The sequence below is a fragment of the Neoarius graeffei genome, chromosome 16, assembly GCF_027579695.1.
Source record: "Neoarius graeffei isolate fNeoGra1 chromosome 16, fNeoGra1.pri, whole genome shotgun sequence".
NCBI classification, from domain to species: domain Eukaryota; kingdom Metazoa; phylum Chordata; class Actinopteri; order Siluriformes; family Ariidae; genus Neoarius; species Neoarius graeffei.
The window spans coordinates 59,605,098-59,618,381 of NC_083584.1; the positions used below are offsets into that span (position 1 = coordinate 59,605,098).

Consider the following 13,284-nt stretch of genomic DNA (forward strand, 5'->3'; position numbering starts at 1 on the left):
TACTTTTAATAAGGAGGAAGCCTTTCAGCAACCTCAAACATGAGCCATCGCTCAGTGTTTGCGGTAAACGCTGAAAGGACTAAAACGCCACTGCATCGTTCTCTTATCCTGAGCTGAATTCAGGGTTAAATTGCGCCCCGTAGATGCTCAAAAAAAAATCCATTAGTTCATAAACAGTCTGTGATTGTCAACAGCGCCACAAATTTATATTTGTATCGACGTTTTCTCTCCCTGCATTCGAATGTAGTCTGATTTTCTGCAGGTTTATCATTGGACAATTTTTCAAGTCGAAACTGTGTACTGTGGTGATTAAACACATAACAGCTTGTATATTAATCTTTATAATTAATATAATTGATTTTCAGTCGCATCCAGGATTGATTTTGGAATGAATTTCTGATTTTAGTTTAAATGTCTGTTACTTTCTGCATTACCCACAATGCCATGTGACTCTCTCTCTCTCTCTCTCTCTCTCTCTCTCTCTCCCCCGAAGAGAGCAATGCGGCAGCACTTTAGTCCTTTTAATCTTTGGAGTCCAGCTTTCTCACTTCCTCATCTGTACACTTGCACTAAAGAGATAAAAACAAAAATCTGTCAGTTTGTTCAAGGAGGAACAGCCAAATAAACACACGTTGTAATATTAAGTATTGTAATTTAGACCAGGGGTTCTCAACCTTTTCTACTTTCAGGCCCACCTATTCATACTTGTAACGAGTTGGGGCCCATTAAAAGGATCCCCAATTATTTTGGCTCATCTATTCTATTAGAATCTAATAATGTACTATCAAGTGTATTAATGGGATGCAACATCACTCCCTGTTATAGATGACTTGCTTCAACATACTTACTTGCTTAGGGGCTCCCACGTCTTAAGACGCATGAAGCAGCCAAGGTTGTCCAGCTGTTTGTCTGCGGCTAGCCGCAACGCATCTCTCCATCCCTTGCCAACTGACCGGAGGTCCCTCTCGACCGTCTGATGCCAGTTCATCTTTGGACATCCCCTCCACTGCTGCCTATGGGGGGTTCCCTTGGAGAACTTGGGTGGCAAGCCTTTCTGGCAGAAGTCTTAGCCGAAGTTTGCATATGATTGTTGACACTGGCTGTTGACTTGTTCGGGATCTTACTTCCTTGTTTGAGATAAGGTCACTCCATCTAATACCCAGGATTTTTCAGATGCCTTTGGTGTTGAAAGCATCAAGTTTCCTTTCTTGGCTGGTCTTCAAGTGCCAGGTCTCGCAGCCGTATAAGAGGGTTGTAGAATTGCATCTTTGTTTTTCTTGAGAGTTTCTTACTTCGCCAGATTTTTCCCAGTTGGTTAAATGCAGCTGAGACGTTGCCCACTCTACAGTCTAGTTCTTTGGCCATGTCCCCCTTGCTGTTTATGGAGCTTCCGAGGTAAATGAAATTGTCCATCATTTCCAAGCTCATTCTGGTCAGTGTACACACTCATTGGTGTTGGGTGTGTTCCTGTCAGCATGTTCTTGTTTTTTTTTTTGGCACTGATCTTGATGCCAATGCTAGCTGCTGATCCATCTGTATGCTAGCATATCTGTAGCCACTTATCCTGTACAGGGTTGCAGGCAAGCTGGAGCTGATCCCAGCTGAGAGGTGGAGTATACCCGGGACAAGTCGCCAGATCATCGCAGGGCTGACGCATTGAGACAAACAACCATTCATATTCACACCTACAGTCAATTTAGAGCCACCAGTTAACCTAACCTGCATGTCTTTGGACTGTCGGGGAAACCGGAGCACCCGGAAGAAACCCACGCAGACATGGGGAGAACATGCAAACTCCACACAGAAAGGTTGTCGGCCACTGAGCTCGAACCCAGGACCTTCTTGCTGTGAGGCGACAGTGCTAACCACTACACCACCATGCTGCCCTGCTAGCTGCTGATGTACCAGTCCTATCCACAAGGGTCTGTAGGTTGTGTGTGGTCTCTGCTCATGCAGCAATGTCATCTGCAAAGTCCAGGTCAGATAGTTTTTGTCCTTCATTGCTTGCTTGAGCACCCAGTCAATGGCCAGAGCAAAGATCGGCGACAGCACACATCCCTGGCGGACCCCAGTTACCACCTCAAACCAACTACTGTACCCATCTTCAGTCCTAACGCAGCACTTAGAATTAGCTGAGATGACTTTGGGTGGTATGCCGTACATCTGCATGATGTTCTATAGTGAGGGTCTGTGAATCCTATCCAAGGCCTTGGTGAAGTCAATGAAACTGATTGCGAGTGGGGTTTGGAATTCATTGCTTTTCTCTATGATGCGGCACAGAGTAAACATCTGTTCAGCACAGGAGCGTTTAGGCCGAAAACCTGCCTGCTGTTCCTGCAGTTCTTGGTTCACTGCATCTCGCATGCGGTTTAGGATGACCTGGCAGTACACTTTTCTGGGTCTGGAAAGGAGCAACACTCCCTTTCAGTTGTCACATTCTGCAAGGTTGCCCTTTTTGGGGATACATACCACTACCCCATTACTCCAGTCCTCTGGTATATCCCCTGAGTTCCAGGCTTGGTTGCAGAGCTGACACATCTACTTGACCGCACATTCACCTCCAGCCTTGAGCATTTCCGCAGTGATTCCATCCATACCAGGTGACTTGTTGTTCAGGTTTTTTATTGCCTTTCTAACTTCCTCTTCAGTAAAGTCCCCGGTGTTGATTTGTAAGAGGTGTGCCGGTTCATCTGTGACTGCTGGTGAGATAGGGTCAGGTCGATTGAGGACTTCTTTGAAGTCTGGCAAGCTTGTCCTCTCCTTTGGATAGCAGGATGCCGTCTTTTGCCTTGACCGAGCCTGTGCTAGCTTTAGAACTGCCGGTTATCTTCTTGGCAATCTGGTATACAGCATGCATGTCGTTATGGGCTGCTGCTCCTTCTGCCTGACTCTCCATCCATGTGTGTTTGTCCTTCTGGGCACTGCGCTTCACCTCTGTCTTTTTCCATGTTACAGATGGGAGCCCAGGAATTAAATGCAATAAAAACATAAAACCATACATGCAGGGCATTCTCAGTCAAAAGGGATTAATGATCCAAAAGTGGAGTCTGGTCCATTAACACAAGAACTTATTGCCATGTTTGTGTTCAGCAAACAAGCAAGTTATTAAAACCGGGAAGTACACTCAAAAGAAGTGGATATAGAAACCACTCAGTGGGATTACTGTAGATCCTTACACGCTAACAAAGGATTTTTCCTATCAAAGGTCAAATTTAGCGAGTAAATTTTTATCAGTAGAATAAATTTTGATCCTATTGTAGCTGTAACTAAATACAATTATGCATACTATTAATTAACAGATGATCAACAGATTTTTTTTTTTTAAGACTATGTATATTTTTAGTCTTTTGCATTTAATTATTTGTGTCTGTACATGCACGACCCCACCAACTCTGCTGATCAACTTATCGTCTTTTATTCATTCATTATGAGTTGGAAAATTATCTATCCATTGAGTTCCCTGACATCTCAAACTACCTGGTGCTGCAGACATCGTTCTACACGGACACACAGATGAAAAACCTGGAAGAGCATGGAGGAGAACAACTTTTTATATGTGGCTGGGTTAAAGATCTGGGGATCAGGACACTACAAGATACAAGATTTATCGTTTTTGCCAGGGTAAGGAGGCGTTCCTGGCCTTTTTGTACGTGTCTTTGCAACGTGAAGGTTGCTAGGATGCTACAAGTTTTAGTATTGGGTGTAAACAAACCACAGCTGTTCGATTCCCAGTCCTCCCTGCTCTTCTCTTCCAGCAGGCATCACAGATCCATAACATTTACCCACAAACGTATTTATTTATTTATTCAGCCCGCTGTGCTCTCTCTCTCTGTGTGTGTGTGTGTGTGTGTGTGTGTGTGTGTGTGTGTGTGTGTGTGTGCGCGCGCGCGCGTGCACCCGCATGGAGTAAATGTGACAAAATAAAGGCTTGTTGTTCTTAATTTACCCACAAATGTATTTATTTCACTTGAAAGGTATATGGCAAACCAGCTACCGGATTTGGGACACTATGACATCCTGAACTGTTTAGTGTTTGGCTTCAAACTTGGAAAAAATTTCGCGGCCCACTAGATGGTGCTTCGCGGCCCACTAGTGGTTGAGAAACACTTAGTGTGACTTTGTTTTGATTATTATTCTCTCTCTCTTTAAAAAAAAAATTGCATTTTTCTTGGATATTGTGGGGGAATTTGAGAATCTGTGTCTGAATGCGCCACATTTGTGCTTGCATTGGGATGATTGTGTGTGTGTAGGACCCTCATTTACTCTCAGGGCATTCTGTGGTTTGAGCATCGCTCAGTCAGGGCATTCTTAACATTTCTCAAACCCTCACAGCGAGCTGGGTGTGTTTTCCTCTCTGTTCCATGTTGTTTCCGCTTGCCCTGCATATGCGTGTGTGTGAGACCTGTGTAGGAGTCTGGGGATGATGCTCGGTATGTGCCAGGCACAGAAAGAATCCGGTGGATTGAGGGGGGGAAGAACTGGCACCAAGTCCAGGCTTTGTGTTTTTTTTTTTTTTTTTTGTGTGCATGTGTGTTAGTTAAAAAAAATACGCACAGTATTTTTTTAAGATTAAATTTATAGTTACAGTTTATGCAGTGGAATTTCTGAAAAACACTTGCACTGCATTGTAACAAATGCCGCTTTTCCACTACCAACGCGGCCGAGTCGAGCTGAGTGGGGCTGTGGACGTTGCATTTCGACTACAACTGCGCTGAACCGTGCTGGCTGGAAGCGGGTGGACACATTGGGTGGAGTTAGCAAAAGTGGGTGGACGTCACGTAATGTCGTTAGGCGGCGCAAACAGTGACATCAGTGATCTTTTAAGCGGTAGTCTCACGACCCGGATAGTAAACAATAAACATGGAGTCGTTAGTGTTGCTGGTCTTGGTGCTGTGGCTTGTTGTCACCGACAATGCCAACAGATACTGGCAAGAGCGTATAGATGAGGCGAGGCGCATAAGGCTTCAGAAATTCTCGTAATCTGTAATTCTTCTTCTTCCGGGTTTACGGTGTTTACAGATCCCAGCGTGCTCGCGGGGCGTGTGTGGGCGTGTGAGGACACTCCTCCTCACCAATCAGTGCACAGGGGAGTGTCTCCTCACGCCCCTAGCCCCACTTGGCTCGGTTTGGCTCACTTCAGCCCCACTCCAAAACCGTGCGAGTTTTGGGTGCTAAGCGGGGCTGAAGCGAGCTGAGTCGTGCTGCTCTGAGGTAGTCGAAACGCGAGCCGTGTCGGGCTGAAGCGAGCTGAAAAAGGGTAGTGGAAAAGGGCCAAAACTGTATTAGATTACTATTATAGAAAATGTAGTGTTACTGACACTGGAGACCACTTCTAAAAACACGAAGAGAAAAACCTCACCACTGTAGACGCTTCAAGAAATGAGTCTGCACTTTCTGACCAATCAGAATACAGTGCTCAGGGGTACTATGGTGTAATGGTGTGGGTTTTTTTTATTTTTTTATTTATTTTTTATTTTTTTTCAGATGCGTAACACACAGCGAGGAGTTCATTTTGGCCTGCTCTTGCTGGTGTCTCAGGTGTTCCAGCTCGGCACGGACAACATCCCTCCTGCTACACTAGCGACGATCGGCCTCAATGTTTACCTCTTCCTGTTTCCTGCCAAGCCCCTCCTCCAGGTAGTGCAAAGGATACTGAGATAAGATGAGAAGACTAGAGAGACAGAACAGTGTGAGAGAAGAGAAAAGTGCAGTAACTGCTGTTGAGTACAACTTCCTTCCATTTTTAGACAGTTTTATAGTGACGTGTGTGTGTGTGTGTCCAGACATGTGTGAGCGTACAGCAGGTGTACTGGGCGGAAGACTGGCATCGTCTCTTGTTCTCTCCTTTTCATCACGTCGATGATTGGCACCTCTACTTCAACATGGTCTCCTTCCTGTGGAAGGGCATCAGTCTGGAGCGCAGGCTCGGCACCGCCTGGTTCGTCTACCTCCTCTCCGTCTTCTCTCTGCTTACCGGATTGGTCTATCTGCTCCTGGAGGAGGGGCTAACAAGGCTCCTGGACGATTTCTCCTTTAGCAAGCAGTGCGCTGTCGGATTTTCAGGTCAGTACGCAGTGGTCTCAAAGTTTAGGGGGATAAAAGGGTCCGAGGCAGAGAATAGGAGGGTACGATTAAAAAGGCTGAAGCCCTTCAACGTGAACCACAGGCGAGAAAAATGTAAAACTGGGGTTATCTGAAACACGGTTTCAAGGCATTTGGGGAGGAATTTCCAATTTATTGTAAACAGCAAAATAGTCTGAAGTGACGGTAATCAGTACTAAAAATTTAATAGAACTGCCATATAGTACTGAATTAAAAATAAATTTGACTGTACAAAACTTGTATATATTTTTAATGTTTACAAAATGGGCGGCACGGTGGTGTAGTGGTTAGCGCTGTCGCCTCACAGCAAAAGGTCCTGGGTTCGAGCCCCGGGGCCGGCGAGGGCCTTTCTGTGCAGAGTTTGCATGTTCTCCCCGTGTCCGCGTGGGTTTCCTCCGGGTGCTCCGGTTTCCCCCACAGTCCAAAGACATGCAGGTTAGGTTAACTGGTGACTCTAAATTGAGCGTAGGTGTGAATGTGAGTGTGAATGGTTGTCTGTGTCTATGTGTCAGCCCTGTGATGACCTGGCGACTTGTCCAGGGTGTACCCCGCCTTTCGCCCGTAGTCAGCTGGGATGGGATCCAGCTTGCCTGCGACCCTGTAGAACAGGATAAAGCGGCTAGAGATGATGAGATGAGATGTTTACAAAATCAAGTAACGGTTACAATAACTTGATTTTGTAAGCATCAAAAATATAGAAGTTTTGTACAGTCAAAATTCTTTTTGATTTCATTATTCAGTTTCTGAACAATCTGAGTATTGGTCTAATCCTAAAGCTTCTATAACAGTGTCTGTAGTGAGATCAGGTGAACTTGATTTCAGGATTTTACATGTTCAAGCTTCCCCTTTATCCTTCTTTTCTTTGAAAGGAACCACTCTGTTGCCTTTTGCACAAGTCTATTTACTTCAGATGAATTCAAATTACAGTGGTGCTTGAAAGTTTGCGAACCCTTTAGAATTTTCTATATTTCTGCATAAATATGACCTAAAACATCATCAGATTTTCACACAAGTCCTAAAAGTAGATAAAGAGAACCCAGTTAAACAAATGAGACAAAAATATTATACTTGTTCATTTATTTATTGAGGAAACTGATCCAATATTACATATCTGTGAGTGGCAAAAGTATGTGAACCTCTAGGATTAGCAGTTAATTTGAAGGTGAAATTAGAGTCAGGTGTTTTCAATCAATGGGATGACAATCAGGTGTGAGTGGGCACCCTGTTTTATTTAAAGAACAGGGATCTATCAAAGTCTGATCTTCACAGCACATGTTTGTGGAAGTGTATCATGGCACGAACAAAGGAGATTTCTGAGGACCTCAGAAAAAACGTTGTTGATGCTCATCAGGCTGGAAAAGGTTACAAATCCATCTCTAAAGAGTTTGGACTCCACCAATCCACAGTCAGACAGATTGTGTACAAATGGAGGAAATTCGAGACCATTGTTACCCTCCCCAGGAGTGGTCGACCAACAAAGATCACTCCAAGAGCAAGGCGTGTAATAGTCAGCGAGGTCACAAAGGACCCCAGGGTTAACTTCTAAGCAACTGAAGGCCTCTCTCACATTGGCTAATGTTCATGAGTCCGCCATCAGGAGAACACTGAACAACAATGGTGTGCATGGCAGGGTTGCAAGGAGAAAGCCACTGCTCTCCAAAAAGAACATTGCTGCTCGTCTGCAGTTTGCTAAAGATCACGTGCACAAGCCAGAAGGTTATTGGAAAAATGTTTTGTGGACGGATGAGACCAAAATAGAACTTTTTGGTTTAAATGAGAAGCGTTATGTTTGGAGAAAGAAAAACACTGCATTCAAGCATAAGAACCTTATCCCATCTGTGAAACATGGTGGTGGTAGTATCATGGTTTGGGCCTGTTTTGCTGCATCTGGGCCAGGATGGCTTGCCATCATTGGTGGAACAATGAATTCTGAATTATACCAGCGAATTCTAAAGGAAAATGTCAGGACATCTGTCCATGAACTGAATCTCAAGAGAAGGTGGGTCATGCAGCAAGACAACGACCCTAAGCACACAAGTCGTTCTACCAAAGAATGGTTAAAGAAGAATAAAGTTAATGTTTTGGAACGGCCAAGTCAAAGTCCTGACCTTAATCCAATCGAAATGTTGTAGAAGGACCTGAAGCGAGCAGTTCATGTGAGGAAACCCACCAACATCCCAGAGTTGAAGCTGTTCTGTACGGAGGAACGGGCTAAAATTCCTCCAAGCCGGTGTGCAGGACTGATCAACAGTTACCGCAAACGTTTAGTTGCAGTTATTGCTGCACAAGGGGGTCACACCAGATACTGAAAGCAAAGGTTCACATACTTTTGTCACTCACAGATATGTACTATTGGATCATTTTCCTCAATAAATAAATGACCAAGTATAATATTTTTGTCTCATTTGTTTGACTGGGTTCTCTTTATCTACTTTTAGGACTTGTGTGAAAATCTGATGATGTTTTAGGTCATATTTTCTATATTTCTGCATAAATTCTAAAGGGTTCACAAACTTTCAAGCACCACTGTAGGTACAAATTTTATATACAAGTATGTGATGTCCCTTTAATATTAAGGAGGTTCAGAGTTCCAAAGATTTTTCAGATATTTTTTTCAAAATATATAAATTAATTCATCACAGTATTTTCATTTGGCACTGCACTATATAAGTTATAATAAGTGAATCTATATTCATCTGACAACGAGTGACAGTCCTTGCAACAGTAACTATGCAAAAACAAATACATAACTCGTGTATATATTTATTTATAATTTTAACAGTCACATTAACTGCATGACAGATGTCAAGTCCTGCTATGTGACTCCCCTACAAGGATGCATTGCATTCCGTCGCAAGTCAAAATGGAAACAATGTCAATGCACCGAGCATGCCGAGTGGGCGGGTTTGACTCAAAACAGGCCGTATACAATAACGAGAGAGCGATCGATATTTATAATTTAATATTTAGCCAGCCAGCATTTATACACGGACCCATACACAGACGTATTGGCTAAAATTACAGACTTACCCATGTGGTTTGAGGCCTTTTTGAAAACCAGGCATCTAATGTACCACTCCGCTTCTTAGTCGGCATTTTTAGCCATGTGGTAGCGCGGCTCAATCACAGTACACAAAACATTGTCAACACCTTGTCAGCTAATCAGATAACATCTTAGTTACAGTGTAGGTGCAGTAGGCTTATCAAATCGGTCTCATGTAAAAAGGGATCAGTCTCATAAATTCATTAATCATTAATTCAAGTGTCTAATAGTTTATAGCTAAACTATTAAAATCAATGGAATAACTTAGTGGTGGTGATGTTATTGAGTATTGTAGCTCTAATGTAATACGTTTATTCTATAACATTTCATATAACAACCAAATGGGCAAAGGCAATTAGAATACTTGTTTGGCAGAGGTTGGCACTCAGTGAACGTTGTAGCAATAGACAGGACACAGTTTATTCCAAAGATACCATTTATTGAAATTGCTGACATTAATTAGCAAACTAATACTGAACAGATATAGCAACTAGGGATGGCGAAAACTAAAACAAATCTTGACCGACCACCGAGCCTCATTAGCCGGTTAAAATCGGTTAATCTATGAGTTTAAACAGGGATGCAAACGGCGCGCCTTTTTCACGGCTCGTGCAGATCCGATTTTTTTTTTTTTGGGGGGGGGCCTTGGAGTGTCTGAATAATTTCATCAGAGTAAATTCTGTATTAAAATTACTACATAAGCAAATGCCGTTACAGTCCATGAAAAAGCCGTGAAAAAGTGGGCATCTGCGCCTTTAGTTTGTGTGGAGAGATCTGATCTGCAATAACTAAACTCCATGTGCCTTCTAATAATAATTAAAAAAAAAAAACAGAATAGTAATTTGTAAGCTAAAAAGCCTGTGTCTACACTTTTCTCTCGCCGAGTGGCAGCCAATGTTGCCAGATATTGCTGACGTTTTCCAGCCCAAAATATGTTCAAAACCCGCCAAAATCCACTTAAAACTGCCCAAATGGGCGGGAAACCGCCCAATCTGGCAACACTGGTGGCAGCTGTGTTCAACTGGGGCGGGACATGACTGAATGGGTGCTTCTGATTTGTCAGCTGTCTTTAACTGGGGCGGGAGGGCGGGACATGACTGAATGGGTGTTTCTGATTTGTCAGCTGTCGTCCTTACACCGCATGGCACACCCCAAGCGTTTACAACACAGAATTCCAGGTTCTCCGCTCCAAAATCGGCAGCTTCAAAACGTTTTTTTTTTTTTTTTTTCCACCGACAACCAAAAAAAAATTAACCGGTTAATGTTGATTCGGTCAACCACTGGTCAAACGGTCATCGATTAACATCCCTAATAGTAACAATAGCAGCCAAGGAATAATTCAATATAAATGGTGATACAGTGTATACAAATAAGAATCAGTAGTGTATATGATAACTAAGGTGCTAATGGTGATCAGAAGTAATAAGCTATATGCAAGTCTACAGTGTAGGGGCGAGTGGATGTTAAAATGTGAGCGGGAAATCATGTGCGCGCGCAGCTGCGCACTAACGGGATGAGGAGGAGCTAGGGAGAGAGAGAGAGTGTGTGTGCGCAGGCGCACGACAAGGAGTGGGGGGAAGTGAGGGAACGAGGTGGCACGCGTGGGAGAGTAACAAAGGAATCTGTAGCTTAAACTAGTTCAGCTAGGCCTGAAACCCAACTTCTACTCAACCCTTAGCTACTCCTGAAATCCCAATGTTGAGGAGTGTAGTACGACGGAGGGAGTTAAAAAGAGAGAGAGAGAACGCATGCACAATCTAACTAAATACAGATAGTAAACAAAGTAAATCAAACAACACGCAGTCTAAGACCGACTTTCATGTGAATCAAAATGCGTACATTTAAACCATAAATGAATTCAAATAAACAACACTCTTCACATTAACTAGCCACAACTAAGACTAACATTGCCCAGATGCCAGCCTTACTTGAGATCGCTCTTGCTTGGCGACTGAAAGTGTGCCGTCTGTTATCCGAAGACCGTGCGGAGCGCAGGTCCAGGGAGAAAACAGTTCTGTTCCTTTCGCTTTTACAGCTCGTCAGCTGAAGATCTTCGGTGTCCCGTCGGTCGTCCGATGATCTGGAAGGAATCTTGCTTGTAGTTTATCGACGTTGCGAAAGGGAAAAGGGATCCGGTCGCCTTTTCTCTTTAAAATACTGCGTGGGCTGCAGTAACTAATCGGTTCAGTTATTATTACAACTATGCGAAGATCAAATACATTGAACTTTGGCTAAAGGTCCGGTATCAATAGCTCGTTCTTTGTTCTCCTGTAGCACAGATGCAATGACGTGTGTCTCTTTCTCACGCGTGGAAACCCACCGCCAGAGAGAGAGAATTTCGATTCCGTGGCAGGTTTAAAGCACAGTCGTGACGTCACTGTATTTGGTATCCGGTATCATCTCTGTATCTAATACCATTACAGGGAGTCAGAAGAATGGGCGGAGATAGAACATGGCATCGAGTACAGGGATTGGTGTGTTCGATGCTGTACGGTGAAAGGGAGAAGATGGTTCATAAAGTGAAGCAGGGAATTGGTTACTATGGCTACGGCATGGCAGTCCATCCCTACAACAGCACATGGCAGCATAACGGCTGCCTCTACGGTATTTCCTACAGACGTGTTCGTATCTGGCCATTATTTAGTTATAATAAAACCTCGTTTCACATCGCACACCTTACTACAGACGGCAATTTGCCGCCGCCGACCGCCTACTTTTGAGACCTCTGAGTGAGTATGTGTTGTCTGTGTTCGATTTAAACTTGATGCTAAGATTTGAGATATTTGTCGGAAATGTTGTTTACTGTCTGTTTATCGTCTCTGACAGGAGTTCTCTTCGGGCTGAAAGTTGTGAACAATTATTATAACCCGGGCGGAGTCAAATACATCCTGGGGTTTCCTGTAGCCAATCGCTACGCCTGCTGGGTGGAGCTAGTCCTTATTCACATCCTGAACCCAGGGTAACTAACACACACACACGGTGAACATGCTCATTCCTTCCTATGGTGCAAATATGATGTTTGCGCTCGTATATCATCCAGTAATTAAGGAATAACATGCAGCCCATCGTCTACTTTTTCTTTCATACCGCAGTGATTTGCCAGCGATCATCATTGTTGAACATCCATGAAACAAGTTAGCTCATGTTATCACTCAGGGTTGTACTCACCTCATCAGTGTGTGTGTGTGTTGTAATTATAACCTTCCAGATCTTTCTTCAGTCAGAACGTTTAGTGTGGGAGTGTTTCTGTGTCTCAGTGTATAATTACAGCATATCATTGCGCAAGCATGTGAGGGTCAGTGCACATGCAGGTAGCAACTTGTGTGTACACACACACACACACACCCTCTCTCTGTCTTTCTCTCTGCAGGACCTCGTTTGTTGGACACCTGTCTGGTATTTTGGTGGGGCTTCTCTACACTACCGGTCCCCTCGGAGCACTTATGAAAACATGTGCAGGTGTGTGTGTGTGTGTGTTCTGCACATGACTGCAGAAAATGAAATACTTTTACCCTCAAACCACAGGAGAACACATTCATCTTTACTCCTTACTCTTCACACTTATTCCTGGCAAACATCATCATGTTTAACTTGCCCCAGCAACATTGACGCAATGTCCCCGCCCCCTAGCTCATGACATTTCCAGATTCTTTGTGTTTGTTTGTTGTGTTCTGGCCCCAGAATGGACCCGTTGTCGCAGGCTGACATCAGCACCCACATCATATGAACGGAAAAGCCCCCATAGTGACTCGGGCACAAAACACATTTTATTTACAAACCCGTAAACAAATCTGCTTTGGTCCTACAGCGTTCGTCACTGGTCATGGAAACTATGGCAGGCCTCGCACGTACTATAACTATTCAGGTAAGAACTTGTACCCTTACCCTATTAACTTTTTTTAAATATAGTGTTCAGTACCAATAAACTGTGATCATCTCTATCAGCAGATTACAGACCTGCGAACCTGTGTGTATTTTAATATTGGACTACTCTGGGATGAGTAATCGCTCCAAAATTCACCAAAAGAGAAATCTCTCCCCCAGAAAAACGTCAGAGGGTCGTATCAGTCAACATATACAGTTAGGTCCATAAATATTTGGACAGAGGCAACATTTTTCTAATTTTGGTTCTGTACATT

General features: G+C 43.6%; 1 protein-coding gene across 4 annotated transcripts in view; it reads left to right on the forward strand.

Moving 5' to 3' along the window:
* Positions 1 to 13,284, forward strand: part of rhbdd1 (rhomboid domain containing 1) — a 64,723-nt gene that overhangs the window by 32,497 nt on the left and 18,942 nt on the right. For 2 of the 4 annotated variants that reach the window (XM_060943288.1, XM_060943290.1), the window contains exons 2-6: positions 5,485 to 5,637; positions 5,784 to 6,063; positions 11,972 to 12,104; positions 12,516 to 12,604; positions 12,954 to 13,010. In XM_060943288.1, the coding sequence (XP_060799271.1) occupies positions 5,485 to 5,637; positions 5,784 to 6,063; positions 11,972 to 12,104; positions 12,516 to 12,604; positions 12,954 to 13,010 (712 nt within the window). The remainder of the gene's footprint in view (positions 1 to 5,484; positions 5,638 to 5,783; positions 6,064 to 11,971; positions 12,105 to 12,515; positions 12,605 to 12,953; positions 13,011 to 13,284) is intronic. The other 2 variants (XM_060943289.1, XM_060943291.1) reach the window with 1 other exon arrangement.